General features: G+C 46.2%; 1 protein-coding gene across 1 annotated transcript; it reads left to right on the forward strand.

Annotated features, from left to right (window-relative positions):
- Positions 1–1,901: 1,901 nt before the first annotated feature.
- Wbp2nl (WBP2 N-terminal like) lies at positions 1,902–19,849 on the forward strand. Its single transcript, XM_004650621.2, has 6 exons — positions 1,902–1,995; positions 9,376–9,484; positions 9,742–9,883; positions 10,222–10,314; positions 13,934–14,038; positions 19,401–19,849. The coding sequence occupies exons 1-6, from the start codon at positions 1,934–1,936 to the stop codon at positions 19,847–19,849; spliced, it is 960 nt and encodes a 319-aa protein (XP_004650678.2). The 5' UTR covers positions 1,902–1,933.
- Positions 19,850–27,051: the final 7,202 nt, after the last annotated feature.

Consider the following 27,051-nt stretch of genomic DNA (forward strand, 5'->3'; position numbering starts at 1 on the left):
TTGGGCTGGGGAGATGGTTTAGCGGTTAAAGCACTTGCTTGCAAAGCCTGCTGGCCCATGTTCAATTCTCCAGTACTCATGTAATGTAGAGCCAGCTGCACAAAGTGGCACATGCATCTGGATAGAGTTTATTTGCAGCGGCAAAAGGCCCTGGTTAAACAATATTTTCTCTCTCCTGTGTTTATGATCGCAAGTTAAAAAAAAAAAAGCTTTAAAGTTAAAGCTGGGTGTGGTAGCCCATGCCTTTAATCCCTGTACTCGGGAGGCAGAGGTAGGAAGATCGCCGTGAATTTGGGGACACCCTGAGACTTCATAATGAAATCCAGGTCAGCCTGAGCTAGAGTGAGACCCTACCTCAGAAAACAAAACAAAACAAAAATCAATTTTATGTGTGTGTGCATTTAGGGATCCCAACTTTCCTGAGAGGGAGAACGCAACGTATAGATGAATAGTGGGAAATGGTTTGAAGGGGCCAAAATGAAAGGAGAATGAGTCAAGAGGTTCTTTGAGTCATTCAAGTAAAATAATGGCTACCAGAATGGCAACACACCACAGATGAAATAAAATTTGAGGGCTGTAGAGATGGCTTAGCAGTTAAGGCACTTGCCTGAGAAACCTAAGGACCCAGGTTTGATTCTCCAGTACCCACGTAAGCCAGATGCACCAGGTGGCACATGCATCTGGAGTTCCTCTGCAGTCTTGAGGCCCTGGCACACACCACTCTTCTCTGCTGCTGTCTCTCAAAAATAAATAAAAACTTTAAAAAATGAAATGACGGCAGTTTGGTGGACATGAAATATCACAGGTAGAAGAAATCTTACGAGCTCTTCTAGTTCCGTGCCCTCATACAGATCCGGAGAACTTAATCCTCTTACCCAAGGTTGCACCTCACGGCAGGAGACTAGATCTTGATGCTTGCTTCATATGACTTCATATGACTCCTCTTTAAGTTTTAGTTATTTGCAGGCAGAGAGAGGGAGGGCGGGAGGGAAGGAGAGAAAGAGAAAATGGGTCTGCCAGGTTCTCATTCCTCTTTCATTTGTTCTAGTAATTCTTTGTACTTAAAAAAAAAAAAAAAAAAAATCTAAAACCGGGGCACATTTTACAACGACGGCAGGTCAGTTTATTTGGCATCTTTTTTCTTCACTGACACATTAATAAATGGTGCATTTTATATTTGGCATTTTAAATTCATGAAATCAGTAGTCAAGGAGATACTGACATGCCCTTATTCTGGTGCTATGTATGAAGTTTAAAGGAAATAATATTTACACTTTTCGAATCCTCAAAGTGGTTTGGTACAATGTATCCCGTCGGATCCTAGCAGTCACCTTTTAGAGGAGGCGGAGCAGGTATGAATGGGTGACAGACAACCTTCCACGGGTCTCGAAACTGGCCTGGACCCACTCAATGTTGAAAATTCACCGTCCACTTGCTGGTCCACCTCATTAGCCCTTTCCTGGATGCTACTTCACAGACCATCAACCCTGGTTCCAGGCAGGCCTTGAGGTGGACAAAGTGCAGAGGTGAGGACTAGACGCAGAAGCTTCCTGATCCGAGATCAGCGAGGGCCTAGAACAATCCGGACCGAGCAGGGTTCTGGACATGGCTGCTTCTAACTTCCATTCTTGGCAAGACCAACCCAGGTCTGTGAAGCCAGGGGCAGGGCGACCATGCTGTGGGTCCATGCACGAGAGGCCACTCACCTAGCCCCGCGGGTCTCCTGCTCCGGAGGCGGAGCCCATTCCCCCAGCCCCGCCCCTTTCCCGCCCGGGGCGTGGCTCGCCCTGGCCCCGCCCCTTCGCCTCTGACCACTCCCTCTCCTGTGACAGCCGCCCACTCGCTGCTGGCCTCGGCGCCATAATCCCCGCCCACCCGCGCAAGGCTCCGCCCCTTTCCCCTGGCGGGCCGGCGGAAGGGGGCCCAGAGCGCGATGGCCGTCAACCAGAACCACTCGGAGGGCCGCCGCGGGGCCATCATCCCTCAAGGCGAAAGGTGCTGGAGGGGGACAGCCCATCTCCGGGGTTCCCGCCGGAGGAGGGAGGACGTGCGTGCGCTCGCGAGCTCTCAGCCGATCACAGGCTTTCCCGCCCTTCCCGGCGCGCGGCGTCGGAGGGAGCCGGGCGAAGCCCTGGCCGGGCGAAGCTGGGGGACCGATGAGGAGGTGGTGTGTGGAGCCCGTCCCCGGTCCTCGTTACAACCAGGGAGGGAGATGGATGGCTGCGCCCCTGAAAAGATCAGGAAGCCGGGTGGGTGGCGCGCGCCTTCAATCCCAGCACTCGGGAGGCAGAGGGGGTAGGAGGATCGCCGTGAGTTCGAGGCCACCCTGAGACTCCATAGTGAATTCCAGGTCAGCCTGGGCTAGAGTGAGACCCTACCTCGAAAAACCAACAACAAAAAAAAGGAAAGATCAGGACGTGAAGTAGAGAGGCCCAGAAAGAACGCCGCCATCCTTCGGTCTCCCTCATCCTGGGGGCTCCCCTGTGACTTCTCAGCCATGAGAAGCTCAACTCGAGGCAAACACGCGCTCCCCAGTCACCCTTCGCCCCTCTTTAGTCCACCTCCATCTGCTTTGCAGTTATTCTCTGTCTGCCAGCCAAGCAATTTTATTTTTCAATTATTAATTAGAGAGAAAGAAAAAATGGGGTACCAAGGCCTCCTTGTCAAACTCCAGGCGTGTTTACCGCTTTGTGCATCTGGATACTGGGGAATCGAACCCTGGAGCATCAGCCTTCGCAAACAAGCACCTTTAATTGCTGAGCCATCTCTCCAACTCTGCCATGGTGTTTTGAATTATGTTTCTCTCCACGCACTGATTTGCCTTCATTTTCCTTTTTCCCCACCTAACCGTGAGGCTCAAACTCCAGGATGAGCTCCTGGAGCACACCTAGGTCAGTTTGAATAGATTTGTTTGGAAGACACAAGACGATATTACCAAACGCAGTGTCCGGGTCTTTTTAATTTTTTTGTCATTCTTCTCCCTCACATTAACTATTTTCTGTAGGCTGAAGAGAGAGAACCCTTGCTCCTGAAGTACAGCATTGCTGGAGTTGGTAGGAGAGGAGTCTGCACTGACTGAGCGCACCTGACCTATGTGCCTGTCATTCTGTTAGGAAGCCACTGCTGATCTGGTTGTTCACGTGTCTCATTCTGGCTGTGGGCACGTCTGTCTTCTTTGTTGTTTGTATATTGAAGACACACACTGAAGCATGCGTTTTAAAGAAAAGTAGCTATAACAGAAAACGCTGATTTTTATGGCTCCTTGAATTATGTTTAGAGTCCATTCTGTGCTCTTGAACACTTACCTGTAGCATTTATTTAACAGTTCAATATGCCAAGCACTGTTCTTTATAACTGCTGTGTGTATAATGAGGGTCAGAACTATGTCCCTCATTTCACAAGTGAGAATATGAGAAATAATTTGCTCAAAATTATATTTGTGGTGCATGCAGGAAAGCCTGGACTTGGATTTGAATTGATGTTCTGTGCGTCAACTCCTCTGTTGCTGCTGTTTTTCAGAAAAAGAAAGGTCTATGCTCTGCTTTTCCCTTATCAGATGGCATATCAGTGCTCTAGTTTTCTGTACAGAAACTACATTAAGGAAACACTTTGGAAGGGAGAAGATTGGATCTATTTTTACCTCTTCTAATTAAAATACACAAATTAATAACAATGTGGCTATAGTGTGTATAAATTTTTTTTTTTTTTTTGAGGGCTGGAGAGGTGGCTTAGCGGTTAAGCGCTTGCCTGTGAAGCCTAAGGACACCGATTCGAGGCTCAATTCCCCAGGACCCACGTTAGCCAGATGCACAAGGGGGCACATGCATCTGGAGTTCGTTTGCAGTGGCTGGAGGCCCTGGGGCGTTCCTTCTCTCTTTCTCTCTGCCTGTTTCTCTCTCTGACTATCACTCTCAAATAAATAAGAATAAACAAAAAAATATTTAAGTAAAAAAAATTTTGAGACAAAGTCTTGCTATTCAACCTTGCCTTGGCCTTGGATCCTTCTGCCTCTGCCTCCCAAGTGCTGGGATTACAGGTGTGTGTCACCATGCCTGGCTTTGTAGAGAATTCTTTGTGAACCCAGTTGAGAAGTCAAATGTATGGGCCAGGCTGTAATGTAAAGATGGAAAGGCATGGATTGTTTTACCCAACGTTAAAAACGTGAAGATGGGCTGGAGAGATGGCTTAGCAGTTAAGGGGCTTGCCTGCAAGGCCAAAGGACCAGGTTCGATTCTCCAGGACCACATAAGACAGATGCACAAGGTGGCACATGCATCTGGAGTTTGTTTGCAGCAGCTTGAGGTCCTGGTGCACCTATTTTCTCTTTCTCCCAAATAATAAATAAAATAAAATGAAGATGGGGTGGAGAAGTGGCTCAGCAGTTAAGGTGCTTGCCTGCAAAACCTAATGACCTCACTTCAATTCCCCAGTACCCACATAAAGCCAGATGCAAGACTAATACTGGATTTTTCCAAATATGACAAAGCTGTAAAGGACACTATAATGAAAGACAAAGACATCAGAAAGCATGAAGGAGTTTCTTTATCTTACTTTTGGATAAAGACTGCACAAAGCTGCACTAAAGCAATAAACAACAGTCAAGTTATTTAGTAGAGTGGTAAGATGACCATTGCTATGGAAGAGAGAGGGTAAGAATTTTTGAAACTGAAGAAATTGAGGAAAGAGAAAGTGAAGGTGAGAGAAAGAGCTCATTCTGGTCACTCTCAATCCAGCCATACATTCCAGCAAGTTAAAACTAAGGAGCAACACTTTTTGTAGAGAATCTTCTCTTTTCAGATGGCAGTGACCTTGGGATGACCTAGAAGGCAACATGGTGCTGGGAAGAAGTGACAGGAGTGCTCAGCACTGCAATATCTCTATCACACCTTCCAAAGCTCAGGGTCCACTGCAGTAGAGGTGGTGGAAAGAATGTAAGAGCCAAAGGAAGGGTAGGACGCCTTACAACATGCTCCTACAGACACAAAATGGCCTGGATACCCATGACCTCACAGTGCCTGACACTACCTACACAAAACCATCATAATAGGAGGAAAAGATCATGACATCAAAATAAAAGAGAGACTGATTGAGAGGGGGAGAGGATATGATGGAGAATGGAGTTTCAAAGGGGAAAGTGGGGGGAGGGAGGGCATTACCGTAGGATATTTTTTGTAATCATGGAAGTTGTTAATAAAAAAATTTGAAAAGAAAAAAAAAAAAAACTGAGGAGCAAGACATGAAAAGCATGTGCAGAAAGTCCCTCAGCATCAAAAGATTCAAGATACCCAAAATAGAAAACATTTCAGCTGGGCAAGGTGGTGCACACCTTTAATCCCAGCACTTGGGAGGCAGAGGTAGGAGGATCACCATGAGTTGGAGGCCACCCTGAGACTACATAGTGCATTCCAGGTCAGCCTGGGCTAGATTGAGTCTCTACCTCAAACCTCCCCCCCCACCCAAAAAAAAAGTGGAGGGCTGGAGAGGTGGCTTAGTTATTAAGGTGTTTGCCTGCAAAGCCAAAGGACCCAAGCTCTACTCATGACCCAAGTAAGCCAGATGTACAAGGTGGCACATGGATCTGGAGTTCACTTGCAGCCACTGGAGGTTGTGGTGCACGTGCTCTCTCTCTCTCCTTTCTCAAATAAATAAAAATATATATATTAAAAAAAAGACTTGGTGGCGCACACCTTTAATCCCAGCACTTGTGAGGCAGAGGTAGGATTACTGTGAGTTTGAGGCTACCCTGAGACTACCTGGTGATTCCAGGTCAGCCTGAGCTAGAGTGAAACCCTACCACAAAAAAACAAAAAAGGGGCTGAAGGGACTGCTTAGTGGTTAAGGCATTTGCCTGCAAAGCCAAAGGACCCAGGATCAATTCCCCAGGACCCACGTTAGCCAGATGCACAAGAAGCACATGCATTTGGAGTTCATTTGCAGTGGCTGGAGGCCCTGGTGTGCCCATTATCTCTCTGTCAAATAAATTAATTAATTAAACACACACACACACACACACACACATAAGAAAGAGGGCTGGAGAGATGGCTTAGCATGTAAAGCATTTGCCTGCAAGCCAAAGGATCCAGGTTTGATTCTCCAGAACCCATATAAGCCAGAGCACAAAGGGTCGCACACATCTGGAGTTCATTTGCAGTTGCTGGAGGCCTTGGCAAGCCCATTCTCTCTCTTTCTCCATCTCCCTCAAATAAATAAATATATAAATAAATTATACACACACACACACACACACATACACACACATATATATGAATGAAAGACTTAGAGTACAAAGTCGCATTGGGTACTAAAGATTAAGTGTCAAGCAGCTATCTTGCCTTAGCACAGTGGAAGCCCTGGGATCTGCTGGGGTTACAGGTGGCTGGCAAGGATGCCAGGGATCCAAACTCAGGTCCTCAGTGCGTGCACAGCAAGCACTTTATCTACTGACAGATTTCCCACCCCCCCCCCCCAGGCCCTTCAAGCATTTTACTAAGGGATACTCTGCTAAAAATCAGGATTTGGAGCCGGACGTGGTTGTGCATGCCTTTAATCCCAGCACTTGGGAGGCAGAGGTAGGAGGAGAGCCATGAGTTCAAAGCCTGAGACCACATAGTGAATTTCTGGTCAGCCTAAGCTAGAGTGAGACCCTACCTTGGAAAATAAAATTTAAAAAAAATTTAAAAAGCCGGGCGTGGTGGCGCACGCCTTTAATCCCAGCACTCGGGAGGCAGAGGTTAGGAGGATCACTGTGAGTTCGAGGCCACCCTGAGACTACACAGTGAATTCCAGGTCAGCCTGAACCAGAGTCAGACCCTACCTTGAAAAGCCAAAAAAAAAAAAAAAAAAAAAATTTTAAAATCAGGATCCAGGGGCTGAGCTGCTGGCTCAGCAGTTAAAGGCCCTTGCTGGGCTGGAGAGATGGCTTAGCAGTTAAGGTGCTTGCGTGCAAAGCCAAAGGACCCAGGTTCAATTCCTCAGGACCCACATAAGCCAGAGACACAAGGTGGTGCATGCATATGGAGTTTGTTAGCAGTGGCTACAGGCCCTGGCACACCCATTCTTCCCCCCACCCACCAATAAATAAATAAATACATTGATAAAATATCTAAAGGCACTTGCTTTCAAAGACTGCTGACCTGTGTGCAAGTCCCCAGTACCCACACAAAGCCACCCGCACAAAGCAGTGCATGCGTTGAGTTCATCTGCAGTGGCAGGAGGCGCTGGTATGCCCATACTTCGGTCTCCCCTTGCAAATAAGTAAATATTCTCTATCTGCCTCTTTCCCTCTCTCTCTAATAAATAAACAAAAAATCAGCTGGGTGTGGTGACGCACGCCTTTAATCCCAGTACTTGGGAGGCAGAGGTAGAAGGATCGATGTGAGTTCAAGGCCACCCTGAGACTAGTGAACTCCAGTTCAGCCTGGGCTAAAGTGAAACCTTACTTCGATTAAAACAAAACAAAACAATGGCTTATTGGTTAAGGCACTTGCCAGCAAAGCCAAAGGACCCCAGATTCAATTCTCCAGTACCTACATGAAGCCAGATGCACAAGGTGGCACATTGCGTTTGGAGTTGGTTTGCAGTGGCTAAAGGCCCTGGTGCACCCATTCTCTATCTGCCTCTTTCTCTCTCTCTAATAAATAAAACAAGTATTTGTTGGTAATAATTAAGCTTGAGTATTTTTCAACCCAGGCTGACCTGGAATTCACTATGTAGTCTCAGGCTGGCTTCAAACTCACAGCAATCCTCTTACCTCTGCCTCCTGAGTGCTGGGATTAAAGGCATGTGCCATTATGCCTGGCTTCTTTTCCACTTTTTATTTATTTCCAGAGAGAGAGACTATGAATGGGCATGCCAGGGTCTCTTCCCACTACAAATGTACTCCAGACCCATGTGCCACTTTGCGCATCCTGCTTAGATACTGGGGAATTGAACCAAGGCCATCAGGCTTTGCAAGCAAGCACCTTTAACTGCTAAGCCATCTCTCTAGCTACCTTTTCTTTTAAATTTTTTTTATTTATTTGCTAGAGAGAAGAAAGAAAGACAGATAGAGAATGGGTGCACCAGGGCCTCCAGTCACTGCAAACAAACTCCAGACAGAGTTGCCAACTTGTGGATCATCTGGCTTACATGGGTACTGGGGAATTGAACCTGGGTCACTCAGGAGGCAGAAGTAGGAGGATCGCTGTGAGTTCGAGGCCAATCTGAGACTACACAGTAAATTCCAGGTCAGCCCGGGCTAGAGCAAGATCCTACCTTGAAAAACCAAAAAGAGGTGAGGGAATAATGTGTCAAAGGTGCAGAGGCAGCTTCTTCCCCCTCACTTTCTCCTCCTTCTTCTTCCCTTCTCTCCTTTTTTTGTTTTCCAAGGTAGGGTCTCGGTCTAGCCCAGGCTGAACTGGAATTCACTATGTAGTCTCAGGCTGGCCTCAAACTCACAGCGATCCTCCTCCCTCTGCCTCCCAAGTGCTGGGACTTAAGGCATGTGCCACTGCGCCCGGCTCCTCCCTCTCCTTCCTTCCTTTTTCCTTTGTTCTTTTCTACCTTCTTCCTCCTCTTCCCCTTCTTTCTTTCTTCTTCAAGGCAAGGACACACTCTAGACCAGGCTAACCCAGAACTCACTCTGTAGCCCTAAGCTTGTCTCAAATTTATGACAACCCTCTTACCTCAGCCTCCTGAATGCTGGGATTGTAAAGGGGAAGCACCACCCTGGCCAGACCTTTCCTTCTTTACCAGCGCCAAGAAACGTTTCCACTAGCACAGTTCTTTAAGTTTACTGCACAAGAGCCAGAAGAATAAATGACAAAAATAAAGCTAAAGACAAAGCACATACACACCACAAAACAAAAAAAAAAAATTTAAATGAAAAGAACAGCCGGGTGTGGTGGCGCGCACCTTTAATCCCAGCACTCGGGAGGCAGAGGTAGAAGGATCGCCATGAGTTCGAGGCCACCCTGAGACTCCATAGTGAATTCCAGGTCAGCCTGGGCTAGAGTGAGACCCTACCTCAAAAAAAAAAAAAAAAAAAAAAAGAAAAAGAACAAAGCAAAACAAAAAAAAAAAGAATGAATGACAAACATTAAAAATGGGAGGAGGCTGGGGAAGGAAAATAAGCCCAGTGAGAAAGAAGAAGAGTGAGGGTGAATTGTTCCAGAATAAGACCGCTTGTATTCATTTTTACAGCAGTAGGGTGGCAGCTAATGTTTATTGATTGAGTAGGAACTGGGCTGAATTATGCATGTCATTTTGGCCTCTTTTCGTGGCAGTGCTAGGAAGAATCTGGCTTTGCACATGCTAGGCAAGCCCTGCACCTCTGAGCTGTATCTCCACCTCCATTTGTATCCTTAACTGGGTGCTGTCTGCCTCCCTTTCCTGCAGTCTCTTGAAGCAGTGTTCAGATGTGGAGCTCTCCTTCCCACAGGCTCCTCAGGGCTCCGACCTCTTTCGTGGCACAAAGAGGGGAACGCTGTTCCTTACTTCATACCGGGTAAGTTGTACTTCCCCTTTGGGCAGATGGTTAGCTCTGTTTGTTTTCCTGAAAACTAGAGAGAAGTTAAACGTTGACTTTCAAAGTGTGGGAAAACATGTTCACTTTGAGATATTTTCAGTTTGAAGAGGAACAAAGAAAGTAGATGACGTCCTCTGTTAGTAGGCCCAAATGCTAGCCTTCACCTTGCTTCTACAAGTCTCTGAATCTATGGTTGAATTCAGTAGTCTTTTTCCAAAATCTCTTCTCTCACATAGGTGATTTTTGTGACATCGCGTTCAGTCAATGACCCCATGTCGTCTTTCATGATGCCATTTAATCTGATGAATAACTGTGCAGTTGAACAACCAATCTTTGGTGCGAACTACATTAAAGGAACCATTGACGCAGCTCCAGATGGTAAGTGTTTTCCCCTCAGAAGTTCTTCTTGTTGCTTTTTGTTGTTGTTTTGTTACTCGAGGCCGACCTGGAATTCACTGTGTAGTTTCAGGGTGGCCTCGAACTCACAGTGATCCTCCTACCTCTGCCTCCCGAGTGCTGGGATTAAAGGCATGCGCCACCACTCCTGGCTCTTCTTGTTGCTTTTTGATTTTCCTCCAAAAGTTTGTAAAAGGGTAAAGCAAGATTCAGACTCGGCTCACATTAAAGTTTAAACACGCGCTCTCCTGCTTCCTTGAGCAGAGCTTCCCTGGGATTTGTCTCAGTCTGAAGTGGGTGTGTGCCATTTCTTCCTCCAGGTGGCTGGGAAGGACAGGCTGCTTTTAAATTAGTCTTCAAGAAAGGAGGTGCCATTGACTTTGCCCAGTTGATGACCAAAGCTGCTGCTGCTGGTGAGCGATGCCCCAAACCCATCAGCACTTTGGGGTCTGGGGGACTTGAAACAGGACGGCCGAGATGGGTATTTGTACGTGAATTTAACAGTCATGCCTAAGTCATTCGTAAGTGTCGATGTCCCCACGCTGTGCTGAGATCCGGAAGATTAGTCACCTCAGCCTGTCCCAAGGGAGCTTGCCAACTCTTGCTGGAGTTGACAGTCAGATACTATTGCAACTGCCCATCCTTTGTCCTTTAAATGCTGGTCTTACATATCTATTGCGGAGCCTCCTGCCTGGAACAGGAGCCTTGGTGCCTGTGATCATTGTTGCAGCTACCTTCGTGATGCTGGGACAAAACACCCACCCTAAAGCAGGTGATGGGAGGGAAGGATTTGTTTGGCTTACAGTCTCAAGGGGAAGCTTTGGGATGGCAGGGGAAAGCATGGCACAAGCAGAGGCTGGAGGAAAACAGCAGCAGGAGAGGGAGCCAAGGGAAGAACTAATAAACCTCAAGGTCCACCCCAGTGACACACCTCCTCCAGCAAGGCCCCAGTGAAGGAGAGTAGGAGAAAGCTACCTGCTTGTTGTTGTTATTATTACTAGGCTGGAGAGATGGCTTAGCGGTTAAAGCGCTTGCCTGTGAAGCCTAATGTGAGCCAGGTGCACAAGGGGGCGCACGTGTCTGGAGTTCGTTTGCAGTGGCTGGAGGCCCTAATGTGCCCATTCTCTCTCTCCCTCTCTCTATCTCTAATAAAGAAATAAGAATAAAAAGAATCCATGATTATTATTATTTTGGTTTTTTGAGGTAGGGTCTCACTCTTACCCAGACTGACCTGGAATTCGCTGTGTAGGCTCAGGGTGGCCTTGAACTCTATGTGATCCTCCTTCCTCTGCCTCCCTAGTGGTGGGATTAAAGGCGTGCGCCACCATGCCCGGCTCATCAATGGTGGTAACCTCTCAAGCAATTGCAGCTGAAGTAAGCTGTCATTTGTTCCTGTGCTGTATCCGTCTGCTCAAACCAGTCTAGTTCTAAACTCAGCCGTGCTCAGCTTCCACTTCTCAGGACACAGAGGAGCAGAGCCAGCCCCTCACACAGGCTGCCTCTAGACCAGTCCTGACAAAGTTCTTTCTTCCCCTCATAAAGCAAGCTTGCAGCTGTTTCTGCATTTAGGTCATTCAAACTCTGACCATGCCGAGCATGATGGCACACGCCTTTACTCCCAGCACTGGGGAAGCAGAGGTAAGAGGATTGCTGTGAGCTCAAGGCCAGTCTGAGACTACATTCAAAATTCCATGATAGGCCAGGCACAGTGCATGCTTTTAATCCCAGCACTCCAGAGGCAGAGATAGGAGGATCGCTGTGAGTTTGAGGCTAGCCTGAGTCTACATAATGAATTTTAGGTCAGCCTGGGCTAGAGTGAGCCCCTACCTCAAAAAAAGAAAAAAGAAAAGTCCATGTTAGCCTGGACTAGAGTAAGCCCCTACCTTCAAGAAACAAAACAGCCAGGCCAGACATGGTGATACACACCTTTAATCCCAGCACTCGGGAGGTGGAGGTAGGAGGATCAGTGTGAGTTTGAGGCTACCCTGAGGCTACTAGTGAATTCCAGGTCAGCTAGGTTAGAGTGGGACCCTACCTTGAAAAACCAAAGTAAAAAGAAAAAACCTCTCTGCTCACAATGATCCATCAGACTTTGCAGGGCATCATTTAGTCCAGAGTCTCAAATCCTCCCATATTCCTTTCACAGACCAGCTCCAAAAGATCAAAAGCCACACATGTTTCTAGCAGCAATGACCATATTCCTCTGGTACCAGTTTTCCGTTGCAGTAACCTTCACATTGCTGGAACAAAACACCTTACCTAAAGCAGCTGATGGGAGGAAAGGGTGTATTTGACTTACAGTCTTGGGGTGAAACTTCATGATGTCAGGGCAAAGCATGACATGAGCAGAGGCTGGACACCTCTTCTGCCATAACAGGTAGACAACAGCAGCAGGAGAGTGACCCAAACTGATACTGGCAAGCTAGGGGCTAATGAACCTCAAGGTCCTCCTCCAACAACACCCCTCCTCCAGCAAGGCTCCACCTCCCAATTCGCCATCAGTTAGGGACCAAGTATTCAAAGCCCATGGGTTTATGGGGTCATTTGATTCAAACCACCATACTCATCTTCCTAGGGCTGGTGTTAGAGCTCTCCTCTCTGGCCTTGCCTTTTGCTTTTCCTAGGTTTGGTCCTTTATGAAATGGGAATAGAAGTTTTTACTGTCCTACAGCCCTGATCTAATGGATGTACCAGGGAACTCCTTCCCCACCCCAGACATTCTTTTTATACTGTATTTCTGTTCAACCAACCTTACCTCATGCCTCTTACTCTGTCACCTTTTGTACTCAAATCAAACTGGACTTCTTTATGCCTCATTCATTCTCATCTCTGAGCCTTCATGATATTTGCACCGTCAGGAATGTTCTTTCCCCTTCTCTTTTGCCTTCTACCTGCAACTCCAATTTAGCTGAGACAAACACAATATAGTAGAGAGAAACATGTTGACAAATATTTGCAATAGCACATGCATGAGTACAATGCTGGGGACACAGAAAGATGCTATGAAGTTTCTCCTTAGAGGAAGGAATGGACTGTGATGTTGCACAATGATCAAGATAAAGTTAGAAGGGAAATGAGTGTAATTTTAAAACACAATCTGGTTGGCATGTATTAAACTCTTACCATATACTGCACAGTGTTCTGAATCTTTACAAGCATGAATTTATTTAATGCTCACAAAACTTTGTGATGTAGAATCTATTCTTATCCTTACTTTATAGGTAAGGAAATGGAGTGATAGTTATATAATTTCTGAAGGCCATACAGTTAGCAATGATGGAACTAAGTTCTCTCTCTCTCTCTCTCTCTTGCAACTTTGTATTATGAGAAAATAATGTTGGAGAGACTGCTCAGTAATTAAGGGACTTGCCTGCAAAGCCTAAGGACCTGAGTTTGATTCCCTAGCAGCCACATAAAGCTGGATTTGTAAGATGGTACTTGTATCTGGAGTTTAATTTGCAGCAATTGAAGCCCTGACACACCCATTCTGTCTCTCTTTTTCTTCCTCTCTCTCTCTGTCTCTCTTGTAGGAGAAATGCTGTGAATTTGAGGCTATTCTGGGATATAGTGAGTTCCAGGTCAGCCTGGGCTACAGGGAGACCCTGTCTTTAAAAAAAAAAAAAACATGGGCTTAAAGAGATGGCTTAGCAGTTAAGGCGCTTACCTGTGTAGCCTAAGGACCCATATTTGACTCTCCAGATCCTACATAAGCCAGACACACAAAGGTGAGGCAAGTGCAAGGTCACACATGCCCCCTAGGTGGCACAAGGGTATGGAGTTCGATTTCAGTGGCTGAGGCCCTGGTACAGCAATTCTCTCTCTCTCTCTTGCTCTCACTCTCTCTAAAAAAAAAATGCTGAGCATGGTGGCGCATGCCTTTAATCCCAGCACTCAGGGGGCAGAGGTAGGAGGATCACCGTGAACTTGAGGCCACCCTGAGTGAGACCCTACCTCAAAAAACAAAAAAAAAAAAAACAAAAAAATAAAAAAAAATTACTAAGTATCCCTATTTTGCCAAATTTGTCTTCCCAGCTGCCCAAGGAGTTCCACTTGGAGTTGCAAATTTCTGGATCGGCCCTCCAGGGATTTTCATTGCTGGGCCGCAGACCATGTGCACTCCACAGAGACCTTGTCAAGGTAAGGTAAAAGGTCTTCTTAGGAGGTGGGAGAGTCTGCCAGAGGCTCAGAGATTACTCCCCACAGCTCTGTCTCAATTCAGCTACAAGAGAAGCAGCATAAGTTTGAGGGTTTCAAAAACAACAGAGTCTTGCTTCTGCTTGAAACCCAGTGGTCAATCAGCAAACGACCCAACCTGTATTTCAGACTCCCTGTTTGTTTGTTTGTTTGTTTGTTTGTTTGTTTGTTTGTTGACACGCAAGCAGGCTGACCTGAAATTCACCAACCTACCTCAGCCTCCTCATGCTGAGATGACTGTATGCATTACAGTTTAGATTTAATGTTTTATTTTTATTTTTTATCACTCTAGCCCAAGGTGACCTGGAATTTACTATGTAGTGTCAGGCTGGCCTGGAACTCACAACAATCCTCCTACCTCTACGTACGGGGATTAAAGGTGTGTGCCACCACATCCAGCCCAGATTTAACTTTAATGGTGAGGTATAAACGTGTAGCACACCTAAGAAACTCCTGGTAGTGAGGTCACTTCCCATGTACAGCCTGAGCAGAAAACAGAGCTCAGCCCACCGCCCCTCTTAGTTGACACTGGCATAGCCATCATGGGCCCTTCAAGCTCACTGAATTCTCAGACCCTGTGCCCTTTAACACCTGTACCTGTTCCCTGGTGCTGGGACACATTTCTAGCAGATAATAACCCAGAGTCTCACACCTGTCGTCCATTACTTATGGGTAGGCCAAGAGAGTCACCCTAAACTGGCAACAGATTCCAGAACATGACCTTTTGTTTTTTTTGAGTTCTCTTTGGAGCATGAGCACATTCACAGGATTTCAGTTGTGTATGTAACTAAAGACTACTCATTTCTGGGCTTGCCTGCAAAGCCAGAGGACCCAAGTTTGATTCCCCAGGATCCACAGTAAAGCTAGACGCACATGATGGTGCATGCGTCTGGAGTTTGTTTGCAGTGACTAGAGGCCCTGGAAACCTCCATTCTCTCTCTCTCTCTCCCCCTCTATCTATCTCTTCAACAAATAAATATAAATATTAAGAAAAATAAAGAGGGGTTGGGAAGATGGCTCAGGGGTCGAAGGTGCTTGCTTTCAAAGCTTGCCAGCCCAGGTTCAATTCCCTAGCCACCCATGTAAAGTCTGGTGGGCATTTTAAAAAATATTTTATTTTTACTTATATATTTGACAGAGAAAGAGGGGGAGACAGCGGGAGAAAGAATGGGCGCGCCAGGGCTCTAACCACTGTAAATGCACTCCAGACACATGTGCCCCCTTGTACATCTGGCTAACTTGGGTCTTGGGGTATCAAACCTAGGTACTTTGGCTTTGCAGGCAAACGCCTTAACTGCTAAGCCATCCCTCCAGCCCCTGATGGGCATTTTTTTTTTTACAGTGGCAAAGAGACCCTGCTATTCTCACCCCCACACATATGTGTAAATAAATTAATTGTGTTAATTAAACACCTGAGGGCTGGAGAGATGGTGTTACCGTCAGGTTGGCATTGCTGGTAGAAATCACCCAATCAAGAGCAGCTACTAGGTACAAGAGGTTTATTTTGGCTTATAGACTCAAGGGGAAGCCTGATGATGTCAGGAAAAACGATGGCATGAGCAGAGGGTGGACATCACCCCCCTGGCCAACATACGGTAGACAATAGCAACAGGAGAGTGTGTCAAACACTGGCATGGGGAAACTGGCTATAATACCCATAAGCCCGCCCCCAACAATACACTCCCTCTAGGAGACATTAATTCCCAAATCTCCATCAGCTGGGAACCTAGCATTCAGAACACCTAAGTTTATGGAGGACAGCTAAATCAAACCACCACAGAAGGCTTAGTGGTTAAAGACACTTACTGCAAAGACAAAGGACCCAGCTTCAATTCCCCTGTACCCATGTAGGCCAGACACACAAGGTGGGGCATGTGTCTGGAGTTCATTTGCAGCAGCTGGAGACCCTGGCATGCCCATTCTTTCTCTCTATGCCGTTTTTTTCTCTCTCAAATAAATAACTAAATATAAAAATAATTTTTTTAAAAAAAGACTAGTAGGCTGGAAAGATGGCTTAGCAGTTAAGGAACTTGCCTGGGAAGCCTAAGGTTACAGGTTCACTTCCCTAGTACCCACGTAAAGCCAGATGCACAAGGTGGTGCATGCATCTGGAGTTCATTTGCAGTGGCTAGAGGTCCTGGAGTGCCCATATTCTCTCTAATTAAAAAAAAAAAAAAACCCTACTTATTTAGCCGGGCGTGGTGGCGCATACCTTTAATCCCAGCACTCGGGAGGCAGAGGTAGGTGGATCGCTGTGAGTTCAAGGCCACCCTGAGACTGCATAGTGAGTTCCAGGTCAGCCTGGACTAGAGACCCTACCTTGAAAAGTAAAATTAAAAAAAAAACAAACTACTTATTTCTATTCCTAGTTAACCTGATATCTAAAGATTACTAAAACCAGTATTTAAAATGTAAAAGTAAGTATTGTTAGGGCTTAATCTGATTCTTTTTTGTTGTTGTGGTTGTGTTTTGGTTTTTCAAGGTAAGGTCTCATTCTTGTCCAGGCTGACCTGGAATTCACTTTGTATTCTCAGGGTGGCCATGAACTCATGGTGATCCTCTTACCTCTGCCTTCCCAGTGCTGGGATTAAAGGCGTGTGCCACCATGCCCGGCTAAATGTTTTTCTTTTAAATGTTTTATTTTATTTATTTCTTGACAGAGAGAGAGAATGGATGTGCCAGGGCCTCTAGCCACTGCAAAGAAACTCCAGATGCAACCTTGTGCATCTGGTTGACATGGGAACTGGGGAATTGAAGCTGGGTCCTTAGGTTTCACAGGCAAGCACCTTAACTGCTAAGCCATCTCTCCAGCCCCTAGATGGATTGCTTTTTATTAGTGGGTTTAAAAATAGCTTTATTGCCGGGCGTGGTGGCACACGCTTTTAATCCCAGCATTTGGGAGGCAGAGGTAGGAGGATCGCTGTGAGTTCTAGGCCACCCTGAGACTACATAGTGAATTCCAGGTCAGCCTGGGCTAGAGTGAGACCCTACCTCAAAAAAAAAATAAAAAAAAAATAGCTTTATTTATCATAGCAAAAACTATTGAAACACAAGAAAACTCTCATTGAGTATTAACATAAAAATAAATATTATAATTTAATGTAAACCAAGCATTTATAAATGTAAAATATTTTAACATGCTATTTAAACAGAACCAAGTTAGAATTACCTCCATAGTTATTGGATCATGTAATCAATCACCAAGAACCTATTAGTATCAACGAAGTAAAAACAGTATCTCTATTTATATTGGTCAACATGAAAAAAAGAAATCATTTCCTTTACTTTAAACTCATATAGTTTATTTTGATATTTAAAGCAAAAAGTACCAGTTCTAGGGTTTCAGACACAACCATTGCATGTGGAGATTTATAAATCATTCCACAGTGGGGCTATGAGCATATTCTCTTATTGAAAAACAACTGTTCTGTTCAATTTAGTTACTGCTTAAGAAAGATATCAACTATATTCTGCAAAAATGAACCTTTATTAAAATGATTAAAGATTAATCAAACATCAATCAGGTAAGAATGGCAAAAGCACAAAAATATATGTTATTCCAGATAAGCTCTTTAATTATAATAAATGTTAAGAAACACAGTTTATCTGGGCGTGGTGGCAAACGCCTTTAGTCCCAGCACTCGGGAGGCAGAGGTAGGAGGATCGCCATGAGTTCGAGGCCGCCCTGAGACTACATAGTGAATTTCAGGTCAGTCTGAGCTAGAGTGAAACCCTACCTCAAAAAACCAAAAGAAAAGAAAAGAAAAGAAAAGAAAAAGAAACACAGTTTATAAAACCAGGTGGAATAGCAAAAATGCATTAGTAAATACAAAACCAAAACTAGGGATGTAGAGATAGATGGCTTATTGGTTAAGGCGCTTGTCTGAGAAGGAAGGCTAAGGACCCAGATTCCACTCCCCAGAATCCACATACGCCAGATGCACAAGGTGACAGAAGTGCACAAGGTTGCACATGCATCCAAGGTGCAGCACGCATCTGGAGTTTGATTGCAGTGGCTGGAGGCCCTGGTGTGCCAATTCTCTCTCTCCTAAAAAAAAAAAAAAAAAAAAAGCACCCAAAACTATATTCAAAGAAAAAACAACAACAACAAATCTAAGATAATGTTTCTTGAAGCAAGTAATATTTTTTCTCTTCTCTCACTAGCATGTAAGAACTGTCAGGAAATCTGTGGGCAATGAGTGGTGTTTTCTTTACCCTATCTAAAATGCCATGGCTACTGATCGGTTTAAACATTAGGATTTTGATTTACGGATTAACATTCCCCCCCTTTTTTTTTTATTTTTCTACAATGTCAGAATTTATTGAGTAACAATCAATTCATATGCTCCAGCAGTTTCAAAGGTGAGGATTTATTTGTCTGACCCTCACACTTTCATTCCTTCTTCACCTAGATGGAATTTTTAAAATTCACTTTTCCCTCTAGTTTTTAGACATTCTTCATTGAGTGTATGACTTTTTTGTGTGTTTTTTTGTTTGTTTGTTTTGTTTTTCGAGGCAGGGTTTCACTCTAGTCCAGGCTAACCTGGAATTCACTATGTATTCTCAGGGTGGTCTCCAACTCACAGCGATCCTCCTACCTCTGCCTCCCAAGTGCTGGGATTAAAGGCGTGCGCCACCACACCCAGCTGAGTGTGTGCTTCTTTAAACAAAATACATTTATTCATTTATTGCAGGGAGAGACAGACAGTACGTGTATGAGCACACCAGGCCTCTTGCCACTGCACACCATCTCCAGACACATGCACCACTTTGTGTCTCTGGTTATGTGGATTCTGGGGAATTGAACCTAGGCTGGCAGGTTTTGCATGAAAGTGCCTTTAGCCACTGCAGCCCTGCTTCTTCATTCATAGCCACAACAAACTTTATTATTGTTGTTATTATTTTGATTTTTGATTTTTCAAAGTAGGGTCTCGCTCTAGCCCAGGCTGACCTGGAATTTTAGGCTGGTCTTGAACTCACAACAATTGTCCTCGCTTAGCCTCCCGAGTGCTCGGATTAAAGTCGTGCGCCACCACTCCCTACCAACAACAAACTTTATTAAGTACGTATCTGTGCGCAGCTATGAGTAATAAGCACGCAGCTATAGGGCCGTTTTCATGCTAATTTGACTCCACAATGATGAAGCCCTCATCCGGTGAGAGCTAGAGAAAAGGTTTTAGCTTTGTTCAGACTAAATTCTGTTGGGTTCCTTTGGCTCAGAATTTTGTTTTATGTTCTTCCTTCTCACATACTCTTTGTCTGCAGGATAATTTCTTATTCCGCCCCCCCTCTTTGGCATTCCCAGTTATTGTCTATGAAGTCTCACCTGCAGGAGGATACGGAGCCCCGCCTCCAGTCTACGGAGCCCCGCCCCCAGTCTATGGAGCCCCGCCTCCCACGCACGGATCCCCGCCTCCAGCATACGTGGCCCCGCCCCCTACATACGGAGCCCCGCCCCCGGCATATGCAGCCCCGCCTCCGGCGCCCGGAGCCCCGCCTCCAGCCTATGCAGCCCCGCCTCCCAGTTACGGAGCGACCCCTGGAGGAAGCGTCTCCCCGCCTCCCGGGTATGAAGGCTCCCCGGGGGGACGTGGACCCCGTCCTTCCGGATCCACATCAGTACCTCCGGGGTCCAGGGACCCTCCCGCAGGATCTGGAGCGGGGCCAAGCGGTCCTGAGGCCGCCCAGACTCCCGGGTTTGAGGGCCCTCCTCCCTCTACCTCTTCCACTCAGCCCCATCCTCCCCCCTCTTAAGATGTAAACCTTGAAGTTCGCCAAGCGAAATGGCACCCTAACATTGAAGTCAAGATAAGGAGGGTCATATGTATGATCACACTCCATCCCAGGTAGTGGCCGTCACCCCTGGGAAGGGCAATCTCGGGAGGAGCTGCCACGCCTCGATTTCAGAAGCCCACTACTCCCGAAGAGCTCGGCTGAAGGGCTAATCCCCTAGGTTTAGTTGGCACTGGATACACGTTTAGAACTGCAACAGGAGTTTGGAGAAAGCTTTCGACCTTTCTCTTCATCCATACTCATGCGCGTGTGGCAGACACCAAGAATCTGTCGTAATAACGTTGAAAGCTGGGCCTGGTGGCACAAGCCTGGAATCCCAGCCGCTAGAACGGATGAGGAAGGGTTGCAAATTCAAGACCTCCTGGGCTACAGAATGAGGTCAAAAACACGCTTAGCAACATAGTCTCAAGCTAACAAAAATAAAATAAAAACACTAATAGGGCTGTGAATATAGCTCTGTGGTAGTGTGTTTGCCTGATATTGCTGAAGGCCCTGGGTTCAGTCCCCAGTAGCACAAAAATAACAATAGTAATAATTTTAAAAATCACATTTAGCCTGGCGTGGTGATGCACGCCTTTAATCCCAGCACTCAGGAGGGAGGCAGAAGTAGGAGGATCACCATGAGTTCAAGGCCATCCTGAGACTAGAGTGAATTCCAGATCAACCTGAGCTTGAGTGAGATCCTACCTCGAAAACCAACAACAAGCAAAAAAAATCACATTGATCGTGGCTGTTAAGTATAATATTCTTCACATCACTGAAAGGATGGAATAACCTAAGTTTCCAGTACAGTGTTATTGTAATTTTAAATATTTTATTTATTTGTTTGTTTATTTGAGAGGCAGATAGAATGGGCACACCAAGGCCTCTAGCAAAAGAAGTAAAGACACATGAGCCAACTTGTAGATCTGGCTTACATGGGTAATGGGAATTGAACCAGGGTCCTTAGGCTTCACAGACAAGCTTTTAACCATTAAGCCATCTCTCCATCCCTATTGTAATTTTAAATTACATCCACACAATGTAAAATTTGCAGTGTTGAAAATGGAAAGAAAATGACCTTTAGGAAGGCCAAGGTGGGGGGGGGCAACGGAGGAGAGGGGCACAAGCTCAAGGTGACAGATTGGAAGAAAGTAATTTCCAACATATGCTTAACAAATAATGTGTAGTCAGAATTTATGAAGAACTTCAAATCAAAAAGAAAAGAAAGGGACAAAACTATGAACTGCTAATTAACTAAGGCAATAATATGACAAGTATATTTAAAAAGTTTGCTCAGCTTATGTTAGGTAAATGCAACTTGAAATGAGCCATTTTTTATCTCTAAACATTTCGAAATATTGGGGGCTGGAGAGATGACTTAGCGGTTAAGTCACTTGCCTGCAAAGCCAAAAGACCCAGGTTCGATTCCCCAGGACCCACATAAGCCAGCTGCACAAGGGAGTGCACACGTCTGGAGTTTGTTTGCAGTGGCTGGAGGACCTGGAGTGCCCATTCTCTCTCTACCTGCCTATTTCTGTCTCTCAAATAAATAAATAAAAATGAAATAAAAAATAAAGATTTCCAAATATTAAAGGTTATTTTCCTGTGTAGCTGAGGATTGAACCCAGGGCCTTGGTGATTGTGGCGTTTTGATTCAGGTGTCCGCTATAAAATTGAATACTATATTCCCAGCTGATGGAGATTTGGAAACTAACGCCTCTTGGAGGCAATGTATTGTTGGGGGTGGCCTTAGGGGTATTATAGCCAGTGTCCCTTTGCTAGTGTTTGGCACAATCTCCTGTTGCTATTGTCCACCTGATGTTGGCCAGGGGCTGATGTCCACCCTCTGCTCATGCCATCGTTTTCCTTTCCATCATGGAGTTTCCCCTTGAGTCTTTAAGCCAAAATAAACCTCTTTTTCCCCACAAGCTGCTCTTGGTTGGGTGATTCCTACCAGTAATGAGAACCTGACTGCAACAGTAATGTTGTTACCGAAGAGTTGGATTGCTGCTAGACACCTGACTGTGGCTTTGGCTTTTTGGAGCTGATTTTAAAGAGGAATGTGGAAGGACTTGAACCCTTGGCCTAAGAGATGCCTTGCAGTGCTGTAAGTACAGCTTGATGAACTATTCTGGTCAGAGTTAAAAAGACCTGAAGGCAGTAAGAACTATGGACTGTGAGGTTTGGCTTATGTTGCAGTCAGATTCACATTGTTGGTAGAAATCACCCAACCAAAAGCAGCTTGTGGGGAAAAAAGAGGTTTATTTTGGCTTTCAGGCTCGAGAGAGAAGCTCCATGATGGCAGGGGAAATGATGACATGAGCAGAGGGTGGACATCACCCCCTGGCCAAAATAAGGTGGACCATAGCAACAGGAGAGTGTGCCAAACACTGGCAAGGGGAAACTGGCTATAACACCCCTAAGCCCGCCCCCAACAATACACTCCCTCCAGGAGACATTAATTCCCAAATCTCCATCAGCTGGGGAACCTAGCATTCAGAACATCTAAGTTTATGGGGAACACCTGAATCAAACCACCATAGTTTATGAGGGTGAAAAGGAGCTTTGTCTGGACTTGGCTAGAAGCAGTTTGTATGAGAGGCTTTCTGTTATGCCTGTGTCCTGAGAACTGGTGCAGGATTGCAGTGCATAGAAACAGACTGGTGTGAGCAGAGGGATATGGCCCAGAAAAAATGAAATCTTTTGGTGAACTGCTGCCTGTTCAGCTGAAATTGAGAGATTACAACCATTGAGATTGGGCCAGCTGACCTGCACTGGGGCAACAGGAAGAATGTAGACTCTTTCGAAGGGGCCTAAGTACTCAAGGAGTGTCCTGTTCTTCAAAGTCAGCTTTATTCCCCCTTGCATTAACAAATTGGCACCCTACCTGGTATTGTGGAGTATAAGAAATGCAGGAAAGAGAGGGTCATTGAGTTTGCAACATGGTTTTGTGTTTTGGAAATGGCCATGGGCAGTGTGAAGCAGGATTGCCTGCATGGAGACCTGATGGGGATGAACCGTGGATTGCAGTGAAGACCTAGTGGAGATTCTGGGACCATGAGTTGGCTGCTAAGGAAAGCTGCCGGCCCCAGATGAGATTTTCCAGGACTGTGAGTAGCCTAGCTGGAGGGCTGGAATTGGAACTCCAGAGACTTGTTCCTGGTTAGAATGATCAGACTTGGAGACTTGTCACTGACTAGAGTTGTTGGACTTGGAGCTACACAGTTTGGTGTTTGCCCTGTTGTTTTAAATCTTGTATTGGCTGAATATTTTTTATGCCCAATGCCATCTTTTGCAGTGTGAATGTTTATTCTGTATCATTACCAGTTTTGGTTGGGGGGGGGATTTTTTGGTATTATAGCTCAGTTAAAAGATCTTGGACTATGGGAATGTTTGAACACAATTGGGATTGATAAAAAACTGTGGGGATGTTTAAAGTTGGACTGAATGCATTGCATTTTTGTATCACGGATGGTTATCAGTTTATGGGGGCCAGGGGTGGAATGTGGTGGCTTAATTCAGGTGTCCCCATAAATTTAGGTGTTCTGAATGCTAGGTTCCCAGCTGGTCGATATTTGGGAATTAACGCCTGCTGGAGGCAGTGTATTGTTGGGGGCGGGCTTATGGGTGTTGTAGCCAGTTTCCCTTGCCAGTGAGCATTGGCGCACCAGGGTCTCCTGTCACTGCCACACTGTGCATTTGGCTTCACATAGGCACTAGGGAATTGAACCAGGACTTTAACTGGTGAGCCATCTCTCCAACCCTCCTTTTCTTTTTTTTTATTTGTTAGAGGGACATTGTCTAATGATCCTCTAGTATTCTCATGAGAGATATTTAGATTGTCTTCGATTAGCATTTCAGAAGATGCCCACCTGCCTTCTGGCTGGAGTCTGAAGAAAGGAGCAGAGCCAGCCTGTCACTAGGGCTCCAGTGACAATGAGCGTGAGCTGGGGAAAGGGGGTAAGTGAGGAGGTGATGGGCAGCACTGGGGAGAGTAGAGAGCTCTGGAAGTTAGTAGGAAGCTGAGGACCAGTATTAATCACTAGATGGACTATGTGGTAGTTTGAAATATATGTTCCAGGCTGGAGAGATGGCTTAGAGGTTTTGGCACTTGCTTGCAAAGCCCAAGAATCCAGATTCAATTCTCCAGGTCCCACATAAGCCAGATGCACAAGGTGGTGCATGCATCTGGAGTTCATTTGCAGTGGCTAGAGGCAAAATAAATATTTTAAAGAAATGTCTCCTCACAGACTTGAGTTTTATTAAGCTTGTAACTTGAGGAGGAGGTGTCTATCACTGGGCGTGGATCCCGGGGTTCTGCCCAAAGGTGTGTTTGGGCCGCAGATCTGATTCCAGTCTGAGCGCTGGGGATCCTGCTTGCTTGCCACTTGCTTTTTGGTGTTTTCTGGCTGCTGGTGGTTTCTCTCTGCTTGGATCTATGAGAGGGAGCCAGCTTCTTTTGCCATTGATGGAACCTCCCCTGGATCTGTGAGCTTCTTCTGCTAAACTGTATCTGGTTGGATGTTCATCCCAGCAACATGGAACGCCCTACAACAGACTATGACTATGGGCTCCCCAGGGCCGCCTGCCACTGCAAACACACTCAGAACACATGTGCCACTTTGTGCATCTGGCTTAATGTAGGTACCAGGGAACCGAATCTCAGGCAGCAGGCTTTGCAAGCAAGTGCCTTTAACTGCTGAGCCATCTCCCCAGCCCCATGTTATTATTTTTTTTTTTTCAAGGTAGGGTCTTGCTCTAGCTCAGACTGATCTGGAATTCACTCTGAAGTCTCAGGGTGGCCTCGAACTCACAGCAGTCCTCCTACCTCTGCCTCCCGAGTTTGAATCAAGGCCAACCTGGGCTACACAATGGGACCCTATCTAAAGAAAAGACATGGGGCTGGAGAGATGGCTTAGCAGTTAAGCGCTTGCCTGTGAAGACTAAGGACCCCGGTTCGAGGCTTGATTCCCTAGGACCCACGTTAGCCGGATGCACAAGGGGGCGCAGGCGTCTGGAGTTCGTTTGCAGTGGCTGGAGGCCCTGGCGCGCCCATTCTCCCTCTCTCTCTCTCTATCTGCCTCTTTCTGTCTCTGTCTGTTGCTCTCAAATAAATAAAAAATTTAAAAAATTTAAAAAAAATAAAAGAAAAGACAGCAACTGGTAGTGCTCTAGTAGCCAACAATCTCCAAAATACAGCACAGGAAAGAAGGAAGACACGATTCACCCGCCGCGTACTCTGCCACTCTTCTCATGTGCAGCCACAGAGTAGACCTCGGCCAGGACCCGGAGGACCGCGTGAAAGCCCTGCTGCCAGGTTGGGGGGCGGCATGAACAGGGTAAGGATTGGAGAGAGACTAGAGACCCTTTTGAACTTTTCCTTTTGTTCTATGCTCATGTAAAGCCCACTTTTAGAAATGACTAATTTGAAAAAGATGAATGAGTAACTTGCTGGGTTCCACTTTGCCATGGCTCCCCATAGCTTTCGGGGTAAAGGCTAGAATCCTGGTTCTCTGGTTGCCAAGGACTTTGCTAGTACTGGGGCACTATCTACCCTGCACCGACCTCTCCAGCTGTGTGAGCCAGCTGTGCCGGGCACGCTCACACTCCGCAGTGGACGTGGCCTTGGCCTCCGTGCCCTCCTCCCCACTGCCTTCCTCTCATGCTTCAAAACAGCAAGTTCTTTCTCCTGAGAGCTGCTCTCGAGCGCAGCTTGAGGGGTAACTGCCGTCTGCTGAGCTGTGTCACATCCTTTGTGTCCTTCTGGAAAGGACGGTGCCAGTCTTGTAGGGACTGTGTGCGGGCTTTGTTCCCCCGAAACCTGGGAGCTCGGTGAGAACAGAGGCTGTCACGTGGCAGGGGCCTCACAGAGGCCTGGTCCGGCCGAGTGGCTGCCAAGCATTTGTCCAGCTGCTGGGCACACGGAGCACGTGCATCCCACGGACTTCTAGCCACCAGCTCCAAGTTATAATTTGCAGAATCGGTTTTGCTTGGAGGGCTATTAGAGAACATTAGCAATGAAATGTTGAGATTTTAGGGACAGCTGCCAACTCACTGGCTGGCAAAGATGTGCAGCCTTGAAGGCTTGGTAATGTGTCACCTCTTCCCATATCACAGCTGGGGTTTATATAGTTCCCATGGGCCACAGCTGGCAAGATGAGCCCATTGAACTCGTCTGGTAATCGGATGGGGAACTGGCTCAGTGGGGAAAGTGCTTGCTACACAAGCATGAGGTCCTGAGTTCAGATTCCCAGCGCCTGTGTAAAAACCAGGCACAGCCAGGCATGGGAATGCACACCTTTAATCTCAGCATTTGGAAGGCTAAGGTAGGGTGTTGCAGTCCGGTTCGCATTGCTGGTAGAAATCACCCAACCAAGAGTAGCTTCTGGGAAAAAGAGGTTTATTTTGGCTTACAGGCTCGGGGGGAAGCTTCACGATGGCAGGGGAAAACGATGGCATGAGCAGAGGGTGGACATCACCCCCTGGCCAACATAAGATGGACCACAGCAACAGGAGGGTGTGCCAAACACTGGCATGGGGAAACTGGCTATAAAGCCCATAAGCCCGCCCCCAACAATACACTCCCTCCAGGAGGCATTAATTCCCAAATATCCATCAGCTGGGAACCTAGCATTCAGAACACCTAAGTTTATGGGGGACACCTGAATCAAACCACCACATTCCGCCCCTGGCCCCCATAAACTGATATCCATACATGATGTAAAATACAATGCTTTCAGTCTGACTTTTAAAGTCCCCATAGTTTTTATCAATCTCAATGATGTTCATACATCCCCATAGTTCGAGATATTTTAACTGAGCCATAATACCAAAAAAAACCCTCAAAAAACCTAGAACGGCACAGAATAAATATTAACACTACAAAATATGGCATTGGGCATAGCAAAGAAACATTCAACCAATACAAGATTTAAAAAAACCAGGGCAAACATATGTAGCTTCAAGTCCAACAACTCTAGCCAGTGACAAATCTCCAAGTCTGATAATTCTAACCTGCAACAAGTCTCTGGCATTCCAATTCCGCCCCTCCAGCTAGGCTACTCACAGTCCTGGGAAACTTCATCGGGGCCGGCAGCTCCTTGGCAGCCATCTCATGGTCCCGGCATCTCCACTGGGTCTCCACTGCAAGCCACGGTTCATTCTCATGGCCCCATGGGGTC

The sequence above is a fragment of the Jaculus jaculus genome, chromosome 6 (assembly GCF_020740685.1).
Source record: "Jaculus jaculus isolate mJacJac1 chromosome 6, mJacJac1.mat.Y.cur, whole genome shotgun sequence".
Classification (NCBI taxonomy): Eukaryota; Metazoa; Chordata; class Mammalia; order Rodentia; family Dipodidae; genus Jaculus; species Jaculus jaculus.